Source organism: Lissotriton vulgaris, chromosome 4_1 (assembly GCF_964263255.1).
Source record: "Lissotriton vulgaris chromosome 4_1, aLisVul1.2, whole genome shotgun sequence".
NCBI lineage: Eukaryota > Metazoa > Chordata > Amphibia > Caudata > Salamandridae > Lissotriton > Lissotriton vulgaris.
The window spans coordinates 61,391,679-61,417,267 of NC_141691.1; the positions used below are offsets into that span (position 1 = coordinate 61,391,679).

At 44.2% G+C, this 25,589-nt stretch overlaps 1 protein-coding gene across 5 annotated transcripts in view; it reads right to left on the reverse strand.

The window, feature by feature from the left end:
• The window catches only part of LOC147718360 (arf-GAP with Rho-GAP domain, ANK repeat and PH domain-containing protein 1-like), a 525,400-nt gene that overhangs the window by 92,149 nt on the left and 407,662 nt on the right, over window positions 1-25,589 (reverse strand). For all 5 annotated transcript variants that reach the window (XR_015295285.1, XM_086918310.1, XM_086918312.1 and 2 more), the window contains 3 exons: window positions 22,830-23,012; window positions 6,809-6,986; window positions 236-325 (listed from right to left, as the gene is read on the reverse strand). Coding sequence is in view for 4 of the 5 variants with exons in the window: in XM_086918310.1 (XP_086774436.1) it covers window positions 236-325; window positions 6,809-6,986; window positions 22,830-23,012 (451 nt within the window). In the remaining variant the exon portion in view is untranslated. The remainder of the gene's footprint in view (window positions 1-235; window positions 326-6,808; window positions 6,987-22,829; window positions 23,013-25,589) is intronic.

The following is a 25,589-nucleotide window of genomic DNA, read 5'->3' on the forward strand; positions in this document are numbered from 1 at the left end:
CACTGCACATAACAGAGACTTGAAACTAGAAAAACACCCAAACCATCCATAAAGAGCAGAAACTTGAGCCCAAAATAGACTCTTTCAGTAATGTACAAGGAACAAAAACTTGACCTTTGAGGAGGCATCCAGCCATGAGAGTAACCATCACACTAGACATAGACCCCCCCTTCCCCAGCTCCCTCTCCAATTCACCCAATACCCCGTGCTTGCTGCACAGGTGGAAGCCAATTACCTTGCGATATCCTCTGACGTTGCACTTTTTTGCTAGTACTCGGAGGGGTGGATACAGCTAAAGGCACGACTGGATCAGGAGTGGGGGTTTCTGAAAGAGAAACAGAGACAAATACCGTCAGCCACTTACATAGTCCACACCATTTACTCAGTGTCATCTTGTGTCTATAAAAATATGAGGTTGTTAACGCAGTATTTAATGATACTTGTTATATTACTTCTACTCATACCCCAAGGAATCCCTAGACAATGTTGATCTAAAATACAGTTCAAACACATCTGCCTTTTGCAGGCCTTTGAAGGTGAAGAGACTAGGACGGGTCCAATTGGTGTCAAGCAGTTTATTCCAAATGCCTGCTGCTTGGACAGAGAAAGAGTGTATGTCTTCAGATGTAAGCTTGAACTTGAGGGACTAATTAAATTGCACTTGGTATTTTGGAGGGGCCTAAAAGGGTATAAGGAGGGGTCCTAGATGCTTCATAGACTGGATTCAGCCCTTGCAAACATCTAAATTTAAGGCTAGTAATCTAGAAAGTAACCCTTGTTTTAATCTGGAGCCAAGGGGCCTATTTTGCGTCATATTAGATCTCTTTTGCAAAGGCCATGGATAAATCTGATGACAGTGTCCTGCACTGCCTGAAGCCAGTGTAAGAGTGAATTAGCAAGGCCCGAATGTAGAGTAGTTGTAGTAGTTTTAGTAGTAGTAGTAGTATGTTCTTGCGAACCATCCGCTTAATTGGCACTGGATAATAAAGTGCCTTCATGCTGAAATTGTGTTGAGTGAAAAGTGACTGGCAGCCGACCAGAGCATGCAAGGATGAAACAAAACGTAGGAACATGAAAGCTTTCATTTTATATACATATTATGCCATTCCTGCCAAGCACGAGTTTTAATTGGGCGCAGCCACTTGGTGGGTAATGATCATGTCAATTTTATTTCAGTGCATAAAAAAGACAACAGCAGGTCGACAACGTGTTTCGACTCCACTGAAGCCTTCCTCACATAGGTCGCCATTTTAGAATTAGGTGCAGTGTAATAATAGAGTAGTGACATCAAGCGGTAAACATGGAATACTCATCCAATGCCTGAAATTCATGTTGATTAACTCCTAAATAAATTAAGCACTAGTTGATTTAAAAATGTGATATTGTGTTGAATCTTGATGCGCTGTCTCATAATGCTACTAGGCATGGATAAAATACCACAACCATGATCGCACCCCAGTAGGCAGATTCACATTTCTGATTGAAACCTGAGATTGTCACAGTATTTGTGTATTCCACTAAAGCCCAAGAAGGTAAGGACCTACAGGCTCACTCAAGCAAACTTCTGCTGGTGAGTGCTTAACTCTACGTTAACCTACATAAATTTAGTATGCATCTCTGTATAGTGCATGTGTGTTGTTTGCATGTGCTGGAGGTACGTGTGCCTGTGACTGGTACAATGCATGGAAGACTGCAATCCATTTTGGAAGACCCAGGGCAGACTAGAGTAGCATGAGGAGGTAGAGGACTCCCCAGGATAGATGCGTGGATTGCTGCATTCATGTGAGCCTGGTGTAACACACACTGGAGGAAGTAAAATCTGGTTCTCCAGAACACTTCAAAGAGTGCACTTTGATTCCGGGAACGGTCACTGGAAAGTGGCCTTGGCACATCTGAGGAAGGAGAAAGGGCTAGTAGGAGAATCATAAGAGTAGGGCATAGGCCCAGGGATATCCTTTCAATACACATATCACTGTGGCTGACATCCAGATGTGAAGCATGGTCACTCCTATGGCCTGTGTTGTGTTTTTTAGAATCACCCCAATATGACAGGCTGCTTTCTGGAGGAAGAGAGGGCAGAGGAATGAGCACTTAAAAAGGAAGTAGACCCCCCACACAAACTTCGAAATACTCAGACTCTAAATCACATTTGATGTCTGGAAGGAAACAGGCTATAAGAAGAAGAGTTCAAGGCCCCAAAATGGTCATCTGCAAAGCAAAGAGTTGGCCTGTGTGAGGAGGAGAAGCTCTACAACACTTCTGATTGTGACATCGGGGATAAGGTCTGCAGTCTTCCAGCTGGGTGCGAAGACATCACCCAGGGAAAAACCAAGATCCCTGTAGCCTGGAGAACCAGTGCCTGCCTGCTTGCAAAGATCAGTGTGACCTGTGAGGAAAAGGAGATTGCTGGAGGGAGCAAGTGCCAGCGGCAGATCCTGGAGGGGGTGGCTGTGTATTCAACTGTGCCAATCGGGCCACCAAACGTGCAGTTGGAAAGTCGGAGATCCCTTATGCCAAATGGGACTGCTGTGAAGAGGAACTTGCTGCCGTGCTGATCAGGCCACTGCGGGAGTGTGGAGTAAGGGTGGTAACCCTTATGCCAAATTGGGCCACCAGCCAAGTTGTTGCCATGGTCAAGAGGAGAGCCCGCCATGGTGAGGAGTGCAGGCTTGAACCCTGACTAAGGATCAGAACCACAAGCTGTCGTTCCCCCACAACATGTGGGGAGTATCAAAGGAAACTTACAGATGCACTGGAAGAGCACCGAGTAAACCCAACCTGTTCGTTTCTAGTAAATGGTACCCTGGTACCCAGGGCATAACTGGTAGAGTAGTTGTGCAAAGCTAGCCCGACTTTGCCATTGCAAGGAATGGCAAACGAACCACTTCTCCACAACATGTGAATAAGTCACTCCTCTGACAGGCCTACCGAGCCTAAAGGTAAGGTTCAACATATGACACAGGCAGGACATGTACTTAGCATGTCCCGACCGTAAAACATGCAAAACAAAAGTTTACAGGGTTGCGCGCTGGCCCCTCAGCTGTGCTAACTCCTGAACGGTGCGACAAAAGTGGGGACTCAAAGGTATTAAACAACTTGATACATCAAGCCGGACTTGTATCTCAAGTCGAAATGAATGTAACTTGTTGCAGTGTGCAGCTTTAGCAGAGCTGGCTCTTTGTTGCATTTAAAATCCCTGGGCCTTCCCGGGCACACATGGTGCCTGGTCCTCAAGACCACTTTCTGCCCTCCTGGAGACACGTAACAGTGACTCTCAGGAAGAAGAACAATGAGGGATTGCAGGCCAGGGAGGTGTAACCTACCTCCTGCAGGTAGCCACTTGGGTGTTATCCCTTAAAAAGGCTTCAGAGGAGATGCTGCATTTGAAGGGCAGATGTGTCACACCAGGGAAAGGGGCTGCCCCATTGTTGAGGTAGACAGGCTGGCACGAAAGGCAGAGAGGGGAAACCAGTTGCCAAACCGGTTTCACTAGGGGGTGTAGCCCTGAGGTAGCCACACCCCGGTGGTGGGCTAGTGAGGTCAGTTCACCAGGAGCGGGGACTCGCCATCTTGGGAGTAGGCAGAAAGATGCATCCTGGGATAGCACAGGAAGTGGTCACCAGGTGGAAAGGAACCTTGGTAGCCCACTGACTACCGATCGCATCTTGTCCTGAGGGCACCGTCAGAGCATAAAGGAGGTACCCCTGGCACCCCAGAAAAGAACAACAGAGGGACCCTGGGAACAGATACTCGGGGAGGCTGGCAGGGAAAATGCAATTACAAGAACAAAAACCTCTCACTACAATTTATCTAAACTCCGGTAATATATCCTACATTAATTCAAATAATGACATTGTCCCACAAACAGAATTATTAGAAAAACGTTTTTTTTATTTATACAATTTTCTGGTAAATTAAAGCATTATAACACAATCAAAAAATCATTATGCAAATATTAAATAAATGTTCTCTATGTACAAATTTATACTATATACACATACCCCCAGAAAGCAAACGGTTCACACATACCAGTACTGTCAGCCCATTCACACAGCTCAGACGGACCAACAGTCTCACCAGTCTTGTCAAACTCAACAACATGGACAGGTCAAAACTATAAAGACTAAGAAACGACATACAATATATACATGAACAAATAAATCCAACAACAAAGAAAGCGCCGACGCGCGTTTCGGAAAGGAACTCTTGGTCCTGGATTCCTTCGTCAGGGCTCATTAAATCGTTATTTTCATGTCTGACAGTCCTTATCTTGACTTTATGATATACTGTTTTCAATCCAACTTAATGTTCTCAAGGGGGCACAATCTGAAGTCAGAGTAGTGCTCTGAACAATCGTCCTGTTAAATCTGGTTATAGTTGAAAGAGCAATACATGGAGATATCCGTACTCGTGTATCCTAGGGTGTATAACTCGATTCCACACATCTAAGGGTCAAGGACCGCTAAGGTCCACTATTTGTCCGCTCAACATAAGGCGTCAGACCGATTGAGATATACCCTCACAGGGGCAGCCTTTGCCGTGTCGGATACTTTTCGGTTTACGTGCAATCACACCTCCCAAAGATGACATAACAGTTGAAGGGCTCTTCCGATAGCTCCCACGCTGATTCAGTAACGGCGGTCCATTCCTCACGCGTCCATACAGATAAATAACCGAGGGCACCTTCAGAGCATAAAGGAGGTACCCCTGGCACCCCAACCTCAGATCTTAACTGACTTCGGAGGACTGCCCAGCTGCAGTGAGGGGCCAACAAACAGAGGTTGCACCGACTAAGACTGCAACTGCTGCACCAGATGGCTAGCGAAGGGAGGGACTGTGGCTGCCGTGTCTTACTCTGGGAGGGATAAGCTGTCTTTACAGACAAGTCAAGTCAAGAGAACACCAAAGGTCAGCTGACTGGCTCCTGCTCACAGTACAGTGACACACCAGCTGAAGAAACATGCTGGGGCAAGTTGGTTTCCCAAAGTATTCGAGCCACTAAAACAGCCGCCTTGCAGCACCAAGGACCAAAATCCAATGCACAGAGATGTGCCCAGGAGTGCTGTTGGGGAGCAGCTGGGATCCTCAGAAGGAAAGTTATCGACCCAGGAAGGACTGGTCTGTGACCGTGACAACGGGTGACTGGTAGGCCAGGCTGGAGAGAACTTTGTGGGACTACGACACTGCAACCAGGGCACTCTCACCAACTCCTTGGACTGAGGAATCCCTGCAGAAGACTCCGGTCGACTAAATCGCATCCAGAGAATCCTTAGAGAATCATCAGCATCCTATATCCCTCACATTAGGACCACTCAATAGCAATCAATTGCAACGCAGATAAGATGCCTGGAACTGTGAGGGACTGCTTGTCCTGTGAAGGTAACTGATCTTGAGGACCGTGCTAGTCCCCCTGACTAACTCTATGCCACAGCCCACAAGTAATTCTAACCGACCGCAAGGAGATTTACTTACGTTTTCCATGAAAAAGTTTCTACGTGTCCAATTCGTTCACTTTGCTAAGGCCTGTTCGTGGTTGAGTGAAATTGCTTTGCCTTATTATTGCTTATAAAATCTATATCTCTGGAACCCTCTGGTGGATCTTTTTCGTTCTAGTGTCTTAGGCCCACATGCATCAAAGTATTTAGGAGTCGCAAACGGTGCGAATCGGTAAATTCGGCCGTTTGCGATTCCTAAATATCTTTTTTGGATGCATCAAACATTTTTGGGAAAATCGCTATTTTTAGCAAATTCCAAAAATGCGATTGCTTTTAAGGAATCGCAAATGTGCGATTCCTTAAAAGCAATGCATGATTGCATTTTAAATTGCGAATTCGCAATTAGGGGGTGCAAATTACCACGAGGTGGAACCTCGTGGTAATTTGCGAAAAAGTTTAAAAATGCTCAAAATTGCATTTTAAACACTGTAATGTTACAGACACACATGTCCTTAGGACATGTGTGTGTGAAACATGCACTTAAAAATGCATTTCAGGGGTGCAGGGGGGGGTCATTTGGACCCCCCCGAACCCATGTAATGCATGAACATTTTGTGAATCGCAAATAGAAATTCGCAAAATGTCAATGCCTTCCCATTGATGCCTATGGGCCTTTTGGCCCATAGGAATTAATGGGAATTGCGAAATGGCAATTTAGAATTTGCATAATCCTTGCGATTAGGTAAAAATTGTGATTTTCACCGAATTTCAAAAATTATGCGAATAAATTAATGCATCCCATTTTGCGATTCCTTATTTGCGATTCCCTATTTTTCGCAAATAAGGAATCGCAAAATGCCCCGATGATGCATGTGGCCCTAAAATTCTTTAAAAAATACAGTTTACTTTTTTACATTTTTGGGGGGATTTCTCGAATGTCAAATCGATTTATTCTTTAATTCTTTTGGTGCTGTTTAAATGCTTAACACCTCGGTGTAGTCCTGCTGCTGAGTGCCACAGCTAGGGTTTTACAGACAAAATTTTCTGGACCTAAAAAGGTTGGTAAATGTATTAAGGTCGCACAACCACATTGCAAAATGCACCCAATTTCCTCACACAGTAGCATCCTCCTGCAGCACAAGGTTTGTTTGAATATTTAAGCAATGGCAGGATTTTGGTTTCATGAACGCGGCTTGCAAATATCTTAGAAGAATTATATACTTTTACAATAATAATTGGAAATGTGTCTCATTTACTAGTTTGCTACATGAAATGTTAAGAGCACAGGTTTAAAGAAGAAAGACCTGCTATTCAAGGAGAGTTACTGGAACCAGCATCCTTTGAAAACCACACACACAAGGCCTCAGTCTCACCTTTATGTTCGTTCTGTTTGAGGAACTCCAGCTGCAGTGGTTGCCCTGCTTTCGCCGCCAGAGCGATGGGCGTGGGTTGGCCAAGCTGGCCAGAGGAGCCGGTCACCTGAGCCCCAGAAAAGACCAGCAGCATTGTTTCCGAAATGTTGTCATCACTCAGTACTGCTTGGCACAGAGCCTTGGGAGAGATGAAGAGCAACTCATGGTTAGCCTGATGATGAGAGCAAAACATATAAGAAGAAGGGAAGGGAAAAGAGCAGAGTTCTAGAAAAACACAAGGCATGGATTTGAAGCACGCCTACCTCTTAAAACTCCTCTCGTCAAGCCACAATTCTTCCTAGCCCTCAGTCACAAACAAGAAAACTGGGGTAACAGTCCCTCGCCACAGCTAGAGAGAGGAATGCTGTAACATCCAATGAACCTAAAAATATTGGTGTAATTCTATCTTCTAAACCAACTTACAAAAAATATTCCATTGAGAACAAAATCAGCTTCATAATGAAAATATAAAAAACAAATGGGTCAAGCCATGAATTGTGCATTAACACCAGCAGAATTGTGATGATCCGAGCGAAGCTCCTTTATGGTCCTCAGTTACTTCAAATCTGTGACTATTATTAGTCTCTACTCCGTCAATACGGGAGGAACCTGGGGAAATGCCTGGAAATTGGGAATACTTACTACTAAACCGGATAGGAATCAGGCAGGAGTAAAAAGTGAACTAATAAGGTGCAAGGATGGGTAAGAAGGGGTTTTGGTAGCAACATTCTATTACAAACACCCACCCACAGACTGGTAAGCCCATTGCTGTTCTCAACTGCACTTTTATGTGCAGCTAAAAAAGGAACAAAAAAGCGGCAAATGTCCACCAGCCCAGCCTTGGAGTAAGTCAAACACCACACATTGCCACACAAAGGTACGGCAACCCACTCCCCAAGAAAACTGTGGGGGCAAGGACTGAAAGGACTATCCCATAGGATATAATGTAATTAAAAAATGTTATATATATTTATTGAGATGTCATGAGTGATGTCATAAATTATGTCAAAGAACATGTCATGAGTGATGTCATAAGCAGTGCATGGTGGGGAAGCTGCTTACTGTAACTGGTGAATCTGTGTTCACACTGACAAATTCACCGAACTATAATGTTACTTTAGTATTTGTTTTTTTCAGTGAATTTCTAAGGTTTAAAAAAAAAAAATACCTATTTTTATTACACCTAAATATAGAATTATTTTAACCTTTGTTTTTTTTTCAATGAATTTCTAGAGCTTTTAAAGCAAATTATATGTGAGTGTATGCATGGTAGAAGGACTATAAAATATGCTGTGCTGACATTATTTTAGTAAAAGAATGTTTTTTTTATTTTTACAGGATACGGTTCAAAGTTTGCAAAATCTTTGTAAAATGTGTATTTGTATTAAACATATATATATGACATAGAAATTGTTTATTTGCTCAAATATTGTACCCTGATATGAACACATTTTACCAGCAATCTTTTTTTTAAGGTGTCATTACTCTTGCAATGACAGGTGTGCTTAGTAGGGTGTGTAGCGGGACCAGCTTCTCTGCTGAGACTTCTCTCTGTAATGATGGGTGTGCGTAATAGGGTGTGGAGAGGGACTGGCCTCTCCTTTCAGACTTCTATATCAGATAATGGGTATTCATAGCAGGTTGTAGGGAGGGACTGCCCTCTCCCTTTAGATCTCACTCTCAGATGACAAGTGTGCCCAGTAGGGATATATATATATATATATATATATATATATATATATATATATATATATATATATATCAAAGACCTCCCTCGTAAAAAGGATCGGAGCACACAAGGGCGTAAAAAGACTGGCAGCTTCATACAGACAAGCATGATGCGTTTGGTCGTAAGTGACTTCTTCAGATGCTTAATGAACAACCAGTGTTGCTATTGTCCACATTTTATAAGGGCGCTAGCTTCGCTACAATTGGCGGAGACCATAGGTTTGGCTTGGCAGAAACCCCGATCCCTGCACTCTGGGTTTGTGAGTGCGAGCGCCTCAGGTAAGTATCTTTTATCCCTTGTGGGTGGCGCTCCTCTTCTCCTCACATACACCGTTGGCCCAAGCACCCTACTGCCAGATTGACACCCTACATCCTGCCCTTTTTAGCCTCAAGGAAATCCCAGACTGGAATCAGTCCCAACAAGTGTTGTCCCAATGTTCTTTCACGGGCTGCGTCAGTAACTCCAAGACGTTGAAGGAACACCAAAATGCCACTCTGCCTGCCACACTGCTTATAGGATGGGTGCTCAAGGTGCTTTGTGGCCAAGCACCAAAATACCAAAAGCAAAGACCTTCCTCCTAGAAAGGATCAGAGCACACACAGGCGTGAAAAGACTGGCAGATTTCTTCAGACAAGCATGACTTGTTTCTTCGTAAGGGACTGCTTCAGATGCTTAATGAACAAACAGTGTTGCCATAGTCCAAGTTTTTTAAAGGCGATAGCTTCGCTATGAATGGTGGAGACCCAAGGGTGGGCGTGGCAGTAACCCCAATCCCTGCACTCTGGGTTCGTGGGTGCGAGTGCCTCAGGTAAGTACTTTTTATCCCATGGGGGTGGCGCTCCTCTTCTCCTCGCATGCACCGTTGGCCCAAGCACCCTACTTCCAGTCTTTGACACCCAACATCCTGCTGCTTTTCAGTCTCGAGGAAATCCCGGACTGGAATCAGTTCCAACAAGTGTTGCCCCAATGTTCTTTCACAGGCTGCGGCGGTGCAGCAGTATCTCCAAAATGTTGAAGGAACACCTGAATGCTACTCTTCCTGCGATCTATATATATACACACATACAAACATACATACATACTGTGGGAAGGGGCCGCGCTCTTCTTTCAGACCTCCCTCTCATGGGTGAGCATGGTAGGGTGTGGAGAGAAATTGGACTCTAGTTTCACACCTCTTTCTCAGATGTGCGTAGTAGGGTGTGAGGAGGGACTAGCTTCTCCTTTCAGACCTCTCAGCTAACGGGGAGGGGCTGTAGTAGGCTGTATGGATGGACTATCCTCTCCTTTGAGACCTCTTTCTCAGGTGATGGGTGTGCGGGGTGTGTGGGGAGGTACTGCCCTCTCTTTCAGATGAAAGGTGTGCATACATACATACATACATATGCATTTGTATGTGTATGTATAGGTATGTATGTATGAAGTATATCTATTCATCTATGTATGTATGTATGTATGTATGTAGTTATCTATATCTATACTAATATAATGAAGAGAGAGCCCAAACCTTTGAGGCGGGTAATCTCAGGAACCACAGCACCAATCATAACACCCAATACAGCGTTGGAAAGGGCAGTTGCAGCAGAAGGACATAGGCTATGCAGACGCCCACCATATACATTTAAAAGTTAAAAGAACCGGGCCAGCAAAGTAGTCCCTTGTGGGCGTGTCTGCGTTGTGCTGTGGGCGTGACAAACGCTGGGGGCATGTGGTACGTTCCGCACTTCATGCCATGTCTCATATTGTGTGCTGGGGGCGTGGGCGTGTGCGGGGCGCGGGATTACGGAAAAAAAGCAAGCGTTGTGCCCAATATTTCATTGTTTTTTCTTCCCAGGTTCTGTACATTCCAGCTCCAGGTGTGCTTGCCCCGCGCTCCCAGTGACGTGCACCTGCTTTACTGTATGGAGGTCAGGAATAGCGCTATACTCAAGGGCCGGAAGGAGCGCAAACAGAGGCCATTGTGCAGGAAATGTAATCTCGCCTTAACTTCCGGTGAAGCCTGAAGCGCACACTGGAGATTTTCTACTTCTGTTGCGCACAGGCTTCGCGCCACGCGCATCCGGACACAAGGCCCGCCTCCACGGAAATAGCAAGAAAGGGACTATCCCTCCCCCGGGAATATGTGATGATATTCCGCAACCCAACATACCGCGCACCATCACTCCGCAATTTTTAGAACGCGGGACTATTATTCCGCAAAGACATCATTTCTAAAACTTTTACAACGCATATGACTTTATCACGCATGCCATTATAACGCAAATGCATGTGTGGTAAAGTCATATACATTGTAAAAGTACATTATTAAAACATCAAATATATGTTTGTATACATGTGTGTGTGTATATATATATATATATATATATATATATATATATATATATATATATATATATATATATATATTGACATGTCAGATTACTCCCTTTAGACCTCCTTCCACATTCATCCCTATCATGCCAAGGGACAATCTGGATATTTTTCATGAGAACGTAACTAACGAAATCATGATCCTACACAGTAAAACTTGTATGAAAAAATTCAAGTACGACAAAAGAACTATGGAATATGAAGCGCTGATTAACAAACTAAGCAGCAACAAGAATATCATTGTGCCCAAGTGACAAGGGGGGTAACATCGTATTGCAAACTAAATCTGCATATGATAAAGAAGCGTATGCTCAACTTAATATCCGGGAGCACTATGAGCGGATTAATACAACTTCTACCAAAGCCATGCAAATAGAATACCATCAGAGATTACTGGGATGGAGAAACAAGAAACTACTATCTGAGGCGGAATTTAAGTTTTTATGAAATGACTTTCCAGTGATTCCGAAGTTATACCATATTCCCAAGATACATAAAGACTGTGATAACCCCCCTGGCAGACCCATTATTTCAGCCAGGGGTGGCCTGATGGAAAACACCTCAGTTTATATTGATTATTTTTAAATGCTTTGTAAAAACACTGGATTCATACATCCAAGACACTGGGGACTTTTTATCAAAATTGCGCAAGGTAGTATGGCAGGAGGGCGATTGGTTAATGGCGCTAGATGTTTCATCGCTATACACCAGCATTAGCCATCCAGATGGTGTTGCTGCAGTCAAATACTATTTATCACGCAGAGAAAAAATGTTTGAAAAACATAATGAAATGTTGATAGCTATGCTGGAGTATTGTTTACATCACAACATATTCATGTACAACAATTTACTATACAAACAACTCCAGGGAGTAGCCATGGGGGCCAGTTTCTCCCCAAGCGCAGCATGTTTACACATGGGAGCTTGGGAGGAACTGGTCCTTCTGGTCGAGCATAAAGATACCATGGCTAGAAATGTGACAACATGGTACAGATACATTGATGATCTGTTCGTGGTCTGGAGGGGCAGTAAAGAGGATGCACTGGAATTTGTGGCAAACATTAATGTAAATTCGTGTAATCTGAATTTTACAGCAACTTTAAGTCAGCAAAAAATAGCCTTTTTAGATACAGAAGTATTTGTAAATAGAAATAGCCTCGAAACACGACTATACAGAAAAAGAACTGCGGGTAATACCACTCTACATGCGGGCAGTGCACACCAGGCTCATTTAATTACAAGCATACCCTAAGGGGAAAGGATCCGGTTAAGACGATTATGTAGCAATGATCAGGAGCTACATTGGGCACAAGAATCTAGTATGGCCAGATTCTTAGAAAGAGGCTATTCCAAGAAGACCATCAGGAAGGCTATACAGAAATCCATGCTGACCACTCGTTCTCAGTTGCTTAGTAAATACTGTACCGTAGAGGCTGTAATTGACCCAGAATCAGAAACTAGAACTACCACTACTGTACCATTAGAGCCTTTTAGATTCATTCTAGGCTTTTGTAATCAACACAGGGATCTGCGTAAGATCATAAATAGAAATTGGCCAACAGTACTAAAGGATGCCGTAAATGGAAATTTGCTTCCAAATAGGGCATCTATCACTTACAGTCGTGCTCCCTCAATGAAAGATAAACTGGTGGATACGAGTCCCGAAGTACTTGACAAAACATCTTGGTGGCAGAACTACAAAGGTTTTTTCAAGTGCAAAACTTGTAAGGCCTGTGCACATGGTGTCAATAAAAAGGCTTTCAAGGATGGTTTTGGCAATAAGGACCATATAACCAGCAATGTCCTTACTTGCAAAACAGAATTTGCCATCTACATCCTGGAATGCCCATGCGCCCTACGTTATATCGGGAGTACTAAACTCCCGGTACATAAACGAATACTACAGCATCTTAGGGCTATCACAAACCAGGACAATACGTATCCTGTAGCCAGGCACTTCAAGGAATTCCACCAGAGCAACAGTAATCAGGTACAGTACTATGTTATTGATTCTATTTGTGCTAGTAGAAGGGGTGGCAATAGAGAGGCTCAGTTAAGAAAACTTGAAACCAAATACATTCTTCAGCTTGATAGCAAACAACCCAATGGTTTAAATCTTACAGACGATATGTACACATGTTAACATTGAGGCCTCCAATATTAGAATTCTGCTACCCTGCCATGTTGTATTGTTGTATTATATCAATTTTAAACGGTTTTTAACTTTTGATAGTTATTTATTGTTTTATAAGCATCAATATTTATGAACTCATTTTAACATTTTGCACAGGATAGTACTGTACTGTATATTTTGCCATTTTTTTAGCATTTAGGGAGCTCCTATAAGTACTTGTCCAGTTTTTCTAAATTCCTCTAACTTTAACCTAACAGCTCTTGCCTTCATGAAACTATTGAGCAGTTTGCTGTTGATGGGATAAACAGTAGTGAGGTCAGTCCCTCTGTGATCAAGTCTGGGCTCAGTCTGATCCAGAGGAACCAGTCCAGAATTATTTTAGCCTCATTTTTCTTAAAAACACTTTGCACTAATGCACTTTATTTCATGAGCACTTTTTGGGTACATGTCACTAAGGATGGTAGTTATACAAGGGGATTTATCCCGTTATTCTATTTGTTTTAGACTAGGAATTAAATATTTGTAGTTGACAACCATGGTAATTACATGTTTACACATGGATTCTATGTTTACAATTGGCATTATATTGCACATATTCATGTAATATTCAGGGAATCAATATTGTAGACATTAATGTATGTTTTAATGGATTTTAACATATATTTTTATCCCCTTAATAAGCCATTATTTAATCGTCGTTTCTTACAATGTATTTTTTACGATGATGTATTATTTATTTACTAGTCTGTTTTCTATATCCATCCCATGTCACGTAGTTAATATGTGGCACTAGCCCTTTAAAAGGAAACTTGCACTATCATCACGTTGTCATGTGATCAAGGCTCGTTTGAGCAGAAACATTATGGCGACAGCACTTGAATAAATCTGCATCCTACTATTTGGTGGTCCGTGTCTGATCTTGCCCCACGTCTGGGGAAGTATCAGCGTGTGGGGAACGGAGTTAGTTATATATATATATATACACACACATTTTTTAATTTATTAAAACCTTTATTCTTTTAAATAGCATTATTTATATTGTTTTTATTTATTATTTTATTACCCTTTACACCCGAAAAACGAATTCCACCCTGCTCCCTTTAAATACCTCTGTACCCCATAATCATAACCCACCCTTACTCCTTAAAATATCCCAATACCCTTAAACACTAACCCATCTTAACCCTATAAATATACCCTGTACCCCAAAACCCAAACCTATCCCTAACCCCTAAAAATAACCCTGAACCCCAAAACCCAAACCTAGCCCATAACCCTAAAAATACCCCTGTACCCCAAAACCCATACCTAGCCCTAGCCCTGAACCCTAAAAATACCCCTGTACCCCAAAACCCATACCTAGCCCTGAACACTTAAAATACCCCTGTACCCCAAAACCCAAACCTACCCCTGAACCCTAAAAATACCCCTGTACCCCAAAACCCAAACCTAGCCCTGAACCCTAAAAATAACCCTGTACCCAAAACCCAAAATTACCCCTGAACCCTAAAATACCCCTGTACCCCAAAACCCAAACCTAGCCCTGAACCCTAAAATACCCCTGTACCCCAAAACCCATACCTATCCCTAAACCCTAAAACTACCCCTGTACCCCATAACCCAAAACTATATCTGAAACCTTAAAATACCCAAACACCCCAAAACATATACCTCAGTATCCCAAAACATATACCCCTATACCCATCCTTACCTTATCCAAACATTTAAAAAAAAAACATGCTTTTACCATTCATGCATTTACAACGAATTTCGTTGTAAATGTATGCGTGGTAAAAGCATACAAAATGTAATGCCATGCGTTATAATGGCATTGCGGAGTCATGGTACTTTCCTAATGAAAGTATGCGGAGTGATGGTATGCGGAAAGAAAGTTGCGGAATAATGGGCGTTTACCCTCCCCCGGTAAGTACATTGGTGGCACGGCGGCCCACATCTCCAGCAACATACTCATATTTTTTCACCACCCATTTGAAAAATGCACAGGTCTCTCTCATTGATGGCCAGCACCGACATACACTTTTAGACACACCTCCTGCCACAAGTTCTAGAATTGTGAACTTTAGAGCTGGGGAGCCACGTTCGAATCACGGCATCAGCTTAACATCCTGTGATTCCAGGCAAATCGCTTTGTCTCCCTGTGCCTACCACAAATGAATGTGTTCTTCTGTAATATAAATTGTGCTCATGCCATGTTGTCGAGTTTGCGCTATATAATATTGCAAGGAAAAATAAAGTAGGGAAACTCGAGTTTACACACTACTGAACGCGCACTCTTAAGTGCATCAGCAGTGCACTGTGAATCGTAGCATTTCACTGGCCTGTCACAGATAAGAAATGCTATCAAAACGAAATCCTACAAAACAATATACTACTGGCTGGCAGCAATTCATACCCGGACAACGTCGGGACGGGCTTCTAGTATATATATATATATATATATAGATAAGAGGTGTCTAAGTCAGAACTACTGTTTATTCTTTATAACTAATTTTTACGATCTCACAGGACTCTCACAAGAACGTGAATAGTAAAAAGGGATAGATGAGTTCTCAATCCACTCTATTAGTAGGAATGCATTTTGAGGCCCCTGGTCTTGGGAGGAAGTTTGTAAGAGATAAGTACTGTGATGATTAGAAGGTTAAATCTTTTTTTTATTTTAAAATGTTATGATCTCGCGAGACTCTCGCAGAGTTGCGAAAAGTAGGAAGGAGTAGGTGATGTTTGAATGCACTCTGCTATGGACACTTTTCTGTATGAAGCAGTCTTACTTGAGATGGTGTTTATCAGACTACTATGTATGCTCATTGATTTGAGACGAGTTGTGAGTCGAATTAAAGCTCATCCAAACACCCTACTATGCACACCCATCATCTAAGATAGAGTTCTGAAAGGAGAGCCCAAACGCACCCTACAACCTACAATGCATACCTATCATTACAGAGAGAGGTCTCAGCAGAGAGGCCAGTGCACATACTGTCATCTGAGAGAGAGGTCTGAAAGGAGAGGCCAGGCCCACCCCACACCCTACAATGCATACCTATCATTACAGAGCGAGGTCTCAGCAGAGATGCCAGTCTCTCCACATACCTGCCATCTGAGAGAGGTCTGAAAGGAAAGGCCAGTTCCCCTCCACACCCATCATTACATTTTGCATTTTATTTAACATAAAAATAGTTTTATAAGTTGTAATATTGTTTTAGTAAAGTTTAGCATTTTTTCCTATAGTTTACTATAGGAAAATCTATTTGATGGCTGACCCCTCCGCCTACCAGTAAAAAGTAAACTGAATTAACTTTACACTCATAATTCCTTTACTAGCAGGCTACACCACCTGTTCTGTTGGGGTGGAGAGATGTAAGTTGGCACCAAGTAGTAAATTTACACTCAAAAGTAGTACATTAAAAAATAGTAAATTATTAGTAGGTGCAGTAGTATATGCACATGGGTAAATCTATACATGTAAATTTACCTCTGTGAATAGCACCCTATAGGTTCCATGTATGGCCAGGTACAATAATCATTGAACTGGTGCTGGTCAGCTTTTGGGAGCATGAGAGGGGTAAGGGCACAAGCCCCTGCTCAAACATTTGCTTCCTTAGGCCATCTGGGGGTAGGCGGAATCTGGCCCCTTAAAATATTGTATAGGTTGTGCTCAGGTTGCCAGCCTTCATTGCTCTTCTACTTCTTTCCTGCTCCAGAGGGGTACTTGCAGAGCTTACGGCAGTATTCCTGCCTACAAAAAGGTGCTTGGCAAATAATCATGTCACCAACACCTATTCTTTCCCATTTTGGCCACACACAAATGGACGCCATTTTGTTTGCCAGTCTAGTTTCTTTTTTCGCCCCAGCCCCAGTATTTAATGAAGCTCGGTGCACTGAGGCATTAGACAGGCTGGGAGTGATTCCCCTTTGATTTTATGTGTTTTTAACTTGCTGAATTTACACTTAACTGAATGAAATAACGTCTTTTGCTAACCCTTGGTTTGACTTTGCACATATTTTAGCTGCTATCGCATATTTGCACATTAAAAAAATAAAGTGGATATAAAAAGGGAGGAAAGTGTTTTATTTGATGCTGCTCGTGGGGGCCTTTTATCTGATCGGTGCTATTTTTTGGGGACAGTTGTCTCCTTGCCGTGTTCAATGCCAGCAAACTCCCGGTAGCCCTCAAACGGATGCCATTTTGTTTGACAGTCTTTCTTTTTTCGCCTCAGTATTTGATGAGGCTAGGTGCGCGGATACGCTACTGGCACGCCTGTCTGCACTCGGCCACGTCCGGCGGGGGTCAGAACCCCTACTCCTTTTGTCTTAGGTAGAATAAAATACTCCTCAGAGACTATGAAAGCACTTCGCCTAGCTATTCAATCGCAAGAATTGACCGGGCTGATCAGAGGAGGGGGGAGGGGGAGTGGCCATTAGCTTAAATACAATCCTGATTGTAAGTTCACACCAGTCTTAATCTCAGGTTGTGAAATTCTACTATTCTGTATTAAAAACTTTTTCAGGTTTGCTCGCTTATCGTCCGCCAAGGCCCACCTCAGTTCATTCAGGCTGCGCCAGACAATATGGCCTCTTACAGTCTCCAGACCGCTAACTTTACATTATTGGGCAAACTGAATATTCAACTCGATAATAAAAAAAGTACTTGGGGTACAAACAACGGACAGGACCAATCAGCGATTCAGCTCTACCAACTAGTTACGTCCCCCGCACATAATGAGGGCCACATATTAGATCCCATTTTTACCAACATTCCTACCATGACCGTAAAAGCACCCATGCAAGTTACTTGGTCGGATCACTTAGATTCAGTTTTTCATCCCAAAAACAGGAGAGCATAAATCCAAGTTACCACAATCAAGCTGGGAATTGGCCTTGTGCAACTTTATTCTGGAACTAAATGGATAGGTCACCACAACCTATTTCACCTTCAAGGAATGGGTCAGTACTACGTTAGGCGTGTTAATCCCCTTACAAACTAGCAAAATAGCCTGGTCTAGGGACTATGCTAAGTGGTTCTCGTCAGAGCTAAGAGAACTATAAAAAGATTGTAAAATATGCAAAAAGAAGTGGGGGTGCCACTATGAAAACAAACCTCTAAAGAAGCCTTGAAGAAATATCAAACCACCATCAATAGAGACAGGTTAGATGACTTTGCGGACAGGATCAGTCAGTCTTCAAATCCCTCTAAGGATATATACTCCAACGTCTACTCCTTTTAAAACATAATACCTCCAGAGCAGGCCCTCCCCCCTTCAAGGAGTGTTGCGAGCAACTGGCTAGCTATTTTCTTGGAAAGGTCAGGCTCATCTATGACATTTTATCAGACCATAATAATGGAATTAATGACAACTTCATAGCCAAGAAATCCAAGGTTGACCTTTCAACATTTCCGCAACTGAGCAAAATGATAATTTGACTTTAGCTAATATGATCAAATTCAGCTCCCCAATGGATCCCGCCTCCCAGACATCCTCATAAAAAGGGGGGATGTAATTCTGTCAGTTTTGAGAGACATAGAACTCATCCCTGGAGAACTGATGTGTCCCTAACACGTGAAAACATGCTTTCATTCGCCCTTACTTAAGAAACCTTCGCTAGTCCCTGATCTGATCGAAAACTACAGGCCTATTTTGCTACTCCCAGGAGTCAGCAAAATGTTAGAAAAGGTGGTAAATGGCACCTATCCGATGTTCTGGAATCCAATAACATACTGCACCCTACGCAAACTGGTTTTCGATTTGGTTGCAATCAATCAATCAATCAGGGGATTTGTAAAGCGCGCTACTCACCCGTTAGGGTCTCAAGGCGCTGGGGGGGGGGGGGGGGGGGGGGGGGGGGGAGGGGGCGTGGGGGGGGGGTGTCGCTACTGCTCGAACAGCCTGGTCTTGAGTTGTTTCCTAAAGGCGAGATGGTCCTGTGTCAGTCGGAGGTGGGTGGGGAGGGAGTTCCATGTCTTGGCTGCCAGATAGGAGAAAGACCTTCCTCCGGCGGTGGCTTTGCGAATACGTGGGACGGTGGCAAGGGCGAGGCTGGCGGAGCGGAGCTGGCGGGTTGGTGTGTAGAACGCGAGGCGGTTGTTGCGGTACATGGGGTCCGCGTCGTGGAGAGCCTCGTTTGCGTGGGTGAGGAGTCGTAATGTGATTCTCTTGCTGACGGGGAGCCAGTGCAGATTCTTCAGATGGGCAGAGATGTGGCTGTGGAGGGGATGTCCAGGATGAGTCTTCCCGAGGCGTTCTGTATTTTCTGTAGTCTTTTCTGGAGCTTGGCTGTGGTTCCGGTGTAGAGGGTGTTTCCGTAATCCAGGCGGCTGGTGACGAGGGCCTGGGTGACAGTCTTCCTGGTTGCTGTGGGGATCCATCGGAAGATTTTACTGAGCATACGCAGGGTGTTGAAACAGGACGATGAGACGGCACGCCGTTGACTTGCTTGGTCATCGTGAGGGAGGAGTCCAGGATGAAGCCCAGGTTGCGTGCGTGGTCTGTGAGTTTGGGGGCGGTGCCCAGGGCAGGTGGCCATCAGGAGTCGTTCCAGGCCGAGGGGGAAGGTTCCAGGATGAGGACTTCCGTCTTGTCTGAGTTCAGTTTTAGACGGCTGAGCTTCATCCATTCCGCGACGTCCTTCATTCCTTCCTGGAGGCTGGCTCTGGTGGTGTCCTGGTCATTGGTGAGGGAGAGGATCAGCTGTGTGTTGTCAGCGTAGGAGATGATGTTGAGGTTGTGTTTGCGTACGATGGCCGCGAGGGGGCTCATGTAGACATTGAAGAGGGTGGGGCTGAGCAAGGATTCTTGTGGGACGCTGCAGATGACTTTGGTGGCCGCGGAAAGGAACGGGGGGAGGGGACTCTCTGGGTTCTGCCGGCGAGGAACGAGATGATCCATTCCAAGGCCGGGCCTTGGATTCCGGTGTCGCTGAGGCGTATCAGGGTGTGGTGGCATACTGTGTCGAAGGCTGCTGAGAGGTCCAGGAGGATGAGTGCGGCGGTTTCCCCGTTGTCGAGCATAGACCCGATGTCATCATTAGCTGCGATGAGGGCGGTCTCGGTGCTGTGGTTTGCTCGGAAACCGGACTGTGACGGGTCGAGGGATCCGTTTGTCTCGAGGAAGGCGGAGAGTTGTTTGTTGACCGTCTTCTCGATGACTTTGGTGGGAAACGGGAGGAGCGAGATGGGTCGAAAGTTCTTGAGGTCCGTGGGGTCCGCAGTGGGTTTTTTCAGGAGGGCGCTGAGTTCGGCATGCTTCCAGCTCTCCGGGAAGGAGGCTGATGCGAAGAAGTTGTTGATGACGTCCCGGAGTAAGGGTGCGATGATGGAGTCGGCTTTGTTAAAGATGTGGTGTGGGCATGAGTCGGTGGGGGAGCCGGAGTGGATGGTGCTCATGGTGTGGGCGGTGTCTTCGGTGCTGACCGGGTTCCAGGTGCGGAGGGTGGCGGTCGGGTGCGCTGGTTCGGTGGTTGGTCTGTGCGCCGAAGCTGTCGTTTATGTCGGCGATCTTGCGGTGAAAGAACGAGGCGAGTGAGTCGCAGAGGTCTTGCGAGGGTGTAATGTCATTGTTGCAGGTGCTGGGGTTGGAGAACTCTTTAACAATGCTGAAGAGTTCCTTGCTGTTGTGGTTGTTGTTGTCCAGACGCTGTTTGTAAGTAGTTCACTTGGTGGTGCGGATCAGTTGGTGGTGCGGATCAGTTGGTGGTGCTTGCGGGTGGCGTTCTTGAGGGCTGTCATGTTCTCTGTCGTCTGGCCCTGGAGCCAGGTTTTCTCCAGGGAGCGGCAGGTTCTCTTAGAGTTGATGAGGTCGTCTGTGAACCACGAGGCTTGATTGCTGTGGGGTCTGCTGGGTGGTTTCTTCAGTGGTGCGAGTTTGTCGGCGCAGTCGGTGAGCCATTGTGCGAGTTTGCGAGCTGCTTCGTTGGGGTCAGTCGTGATAGTGGGAGGGTTGTGGCTGAGGGAGGTGGTGAGCTGGTCGGCGGTGATCTTGCTCCAGCTTCTGCGGGGGGCCTGCTGTGGGTGGTGGTGGGTCGTGGTTTTCTTGAAGGAGAAGTGGATGCAGCTCTCTTGATGGCCACAGAGGACCTTAAAAAGGCCCTGGATCAGGGCGGATCGGCTGCACTTATTCTTCTTGATTTAATCGCAGCATTTGACAGAATCTTCCACTCCATTTTACTGTGTAGACTGGAAGAGGCAGACATTAAATGTAGCGCTTTGAAATGGATGTCATCTTTCCTAAACAACAGGAGCATTCAGGTTAGCAAAAGGCCCTTTTCCTCTGCGAATCATCAGCTAAAATGTGGAGTGCCGGCCGCAGGGCTCTTCTCTGAGCTCTACGCTTTTTAATCAGTATGTCTACCCCTCGTCTGACATAATTTGTTCTCCATGTTTAACCATGGCGTCTTACGCAGACAATACACAGATTATTGTCTGTCACTCAATATATAAGCCCTAGATCTGAAAAATGTCAACTTTGTTTAGAGCAGGTCACTAGCTGGATGGCAACCAGCTGCCTTATGCTAAACACAGACAAAATGGAGGTTATGATCATTTGGAACAACTCGTCCCTGTGTAATCAACTTTATTGGCCCCCGTCCCTTAGCAATCGCTCACTTCCCAAACAAGAATTGAAAAGTCTGGGTGTCACATTGGAAAAACAGCTTACCATGGCTTCCCAGGCAAAGAGAGTTGTGGTTACGTGTTTCGGCCTCCTCAGAGTTCTGAGGAAGACCCTGAGAAGGCTCCCCAAGAAAGTACACAGAACAGTGGTCCATGGTATTATACTATCTTGCTGGGACTATGGCAAATCCATTTATTTAGGCAGCCCACTACCAGTCACCAAAAAATGGCAAGGCATCCGGAATGCCGCAGCTTGAATACTGCTGGGTATATCCAAAGCTCAGCAGCTTGCTGGGCTCTCACCACACTTCACTGGCTGCCAAGAAGTAAAATAATACAATTCAAAGCACTCTGCATTGCACACCGTGCAAAACACAAGGCTGGTCCGCATATCTTTCGTCACCTCTTTAATTCCCACAGTGCCAACTGAGAATTGAGATCAAACCATTTATCTCTCCTTGCCGAATCAGAGGCGGTGGTCGCATATTTGCTTATCTTTTTCCAAAACTCTGGAACTCACTACAGATCAACCTTAGGACAAGAAACATTCTTTTAAGTTTTAAACAGCAACTAGAAACCCATTTATGGGCCAAAACAGCCCACTATCCTGCTCAACCTGACCGTGCTGGGAAGCCCGTTTGGGTAGCCATGCGCTCTATAAAAACCCTTGAATTGAATTTTACGAATCAGACAGCATCTCGGCCTTCTGAATGTTACCATACTAATTGCTGGGCCTGCTCTAATTCACCCCTTTTTTTAAACATAGACCCACACACCGCACCGCTGCACCTCCGGCTAGACTGGTGCTGCATAGCTTCCATTATGTTTTAATCCTAATTACAATTCTAATTTGCAAACATATATCTCACATCACTTTGCTAGGCACTACGCCCAAGACAAGATAAGATAACCTTTCTGGTCACTCATACACAACACCAAAACATGTCCACATAGGATCACAACAAATAATTGTCAGCTATGCATTCTCCCAGGGTGTAGCTGGGCAGCCACCTAAACCATGTTTGGCACCCCACATCAGGGTATTAAGTGCTTTGAAAATGATACTGTACAATACAATGTTACTGGGATGATGTCATCTATTGTGACCCAATCACGACTGCCACAATACCTCGTTCAGGTGCATCTGTTTCCCAAACAGTTGATGAAACCTCCGGAACTTCCCCAGACGGTACTTGTCGAATATGAACTGATGCCGGTCCTCGTGGGAGCTCCATGGATTGATCCTCTCACTGGGGGGGACATTGAGGGCCCAGATCTTACAGGCTCCCTTGTTACCGACCTGCATGAAGAGCTAGAAACAGCCCGGATGAAAAAAGCAGCACAGGTGACTCCAAAAGTACATGGTAGGGTGTTAATAATACTAGCACCTTCTGAGAGAGAGAGAGAGAGAGAGAGAGAGAGAGTGTGAGAGAGAGAGAGAGTGTGAGAGAGAGAGAGAGAGAGAGAGAGAGAGAGAGAGAGAGAGAGATAGCAATAGGGAGCAGAGACAGTCAGCTAAGGATAGATAGATACACAGATAGATAGATATATCGATAGATAGATAGACAGATAGATAGATAGATAGATAGATAGATAGATAGATAGATAGATAGATAGACGAATAGATAGACAGACAGATAGATCAAATTTGTTGTAGCGAGAGATAGAGACAGCAAGAGATAAAAAGAGCGAGATACAAGAAGACATTGAGACAAAGAGAAAGCAAGAGAGAGGCAGATAGAGGAAAGAAATAAAGATATATATTTATGTATACGCATGGAGAAGGACAGCAATCGAGAGACAGAGTGAAAAAAGACAGAGAGAGGGGAAAGTGAGACATAGCAGGTACAGTGAGGAGAGAAAAGGATTTGGGGAGAAAGAGAAGAAAAGGGGAAAGCTAGGAAAGAGAGAGAAGATCATAACAGGTGAGTTAACAAGAGTGTCAACGAAAGAGAAGATGCAGCACTGCAGGGGGCAACTTAAGTTTTCATAATTCTTCTGACAATGATCAGAATTATCCTATTGTCTTGAAGCAACTGTATGGCTTCCCCTTGTGAGGTTCTATTCTCTCCATTCCCCCCTATCTGTTCCTTTGTAACACTCCCTCCTTGAACTTCCATCTCTCTAACCTTTTTGGAGGTTCCTGTTCTTCCTCCTCAATAAAGTAAAGCAGGGATTCCTTACCCTGGAATTAAAAGCAACCCCTTACCCAGACACCACAAACAGCACATTGACTTTTATGAATCACAGACAAAAGCTTAACACAGAAACCCAAAGCGTCCGACGGGTGGGAAGTACAAGTGTCATTTTGATAAAACAGAAGCCCAACATTATCATGGAAACAAAAGAAACTCCTTCAACAGATGCACAGAAACGAAACATCTTACAAAGTAAAGACTTCATTTAGAGTTAAAAAGTCATTTAAAATCAAATTGTCAATTAATTCGCAAAATGCTAACTAAATGGGAATTGGCATAGGGTAATTTGAGATTGAGACCTATTCTATTTAATTAGCCGGAACCCGTTACGGTATAGCACAAGCCAAATACATGCAAACATATAATATAACCTCATGAAGGCAAGGAAAAAAGTAAATGATCCCAAAGTAGAAGTCAGTAGGAGGACTAAAATGAGGTCTGCCCCTAAATACAGCAAAGAAAAGCTTGGCTCAGATCCCAGAAACAGCAAAACTGCACTGTCAGGATGATGTGAAATAACTGTTACGTCACAAAATCCAATGGTAAAACAGAAAATGCATCAGATGGAAAATGACTTTTGCTCCAATACTGATGAATAATCATGCATTCCAAAACGAGAGAAAACAAAACCACATACAAACAAAACTGCTGGCCAGAGGAAGTGGCCCTGCAAGGACACACATCAGCCTTGCTTCTTCCTCAAGGGCATCAGGGACACCATTGCACAGACACAACAAAACATGAATCAAACTACTTCCATTAATGGTATTTTACAAAGTGCTGATGGACACATTTTCAACTCAAGTTGCACAGAAAGAGCAAAATCCTTTTTCATTTTTAAATGTGCAACGCACAACAAATACAAGTGACTTTGAGGCATGGCAAGGCCAAACTAAAAAACGTTGTTAAGTTAAATACAGTTCAATTACATTACTTATTATTCAATCATGTTAACTAAACACACATCAATTGTTAATTTTACATTATTTTTGTCAAAAGCAGCAAAATCCCTTACGGATTTGCCCTCAGTCCCAGCTGCGATTGAAATCTCAGCCGAATATAAGGCCAAAGCTTCTTGGAACACATCTAACTACCGATGGTCAAGAAAGAGGTTGTCCAACCATGACCTCTGCTGCAAATGTCACACACAAAAATCATGCGATCAGTGAACGGAGTGGGATCTGACGAAGTCTATCATCAGCACCAGCTAAAAATGTAACAGATGGAAGTCTCCTCTCTCAACCTGAGCCCAGTGTAAGGGGGATGCAACCTTTGGAAGGAAACTCAGGTCAGGACGATGAACAACACCCATCATGCAGAAGAGGGCCCCGGCATAAAAGAGAAGCTGGTTCGCCAATTCTGCATGCCAAAGTGAATCTCACCAAGAACGCCACCTTCATGGTCAGGAACTTGAGGTCTAATGAGGAAGGGGACTCAAATGGATGATCTTGTAATAGTCACAACACTAAAGATAGAGAGTAAGGTGGGTCAAGAAGGTGGACCACATGACAGGGCAAAGGGGAGCTCTTCAGGAGGTGAGCCACCAAAGTCTCCCCGCTATTCTGGCTAGCACAGGATCTCAAAATGGCTGAATAGCTGCCCACTGAGCCCTTAATGCAGAGGTTGAATGATTAGGCCCAAAATAATCCCATAGGCATTAAAGAGCAGAAGGGAAACCAAAGTCAAAGAGA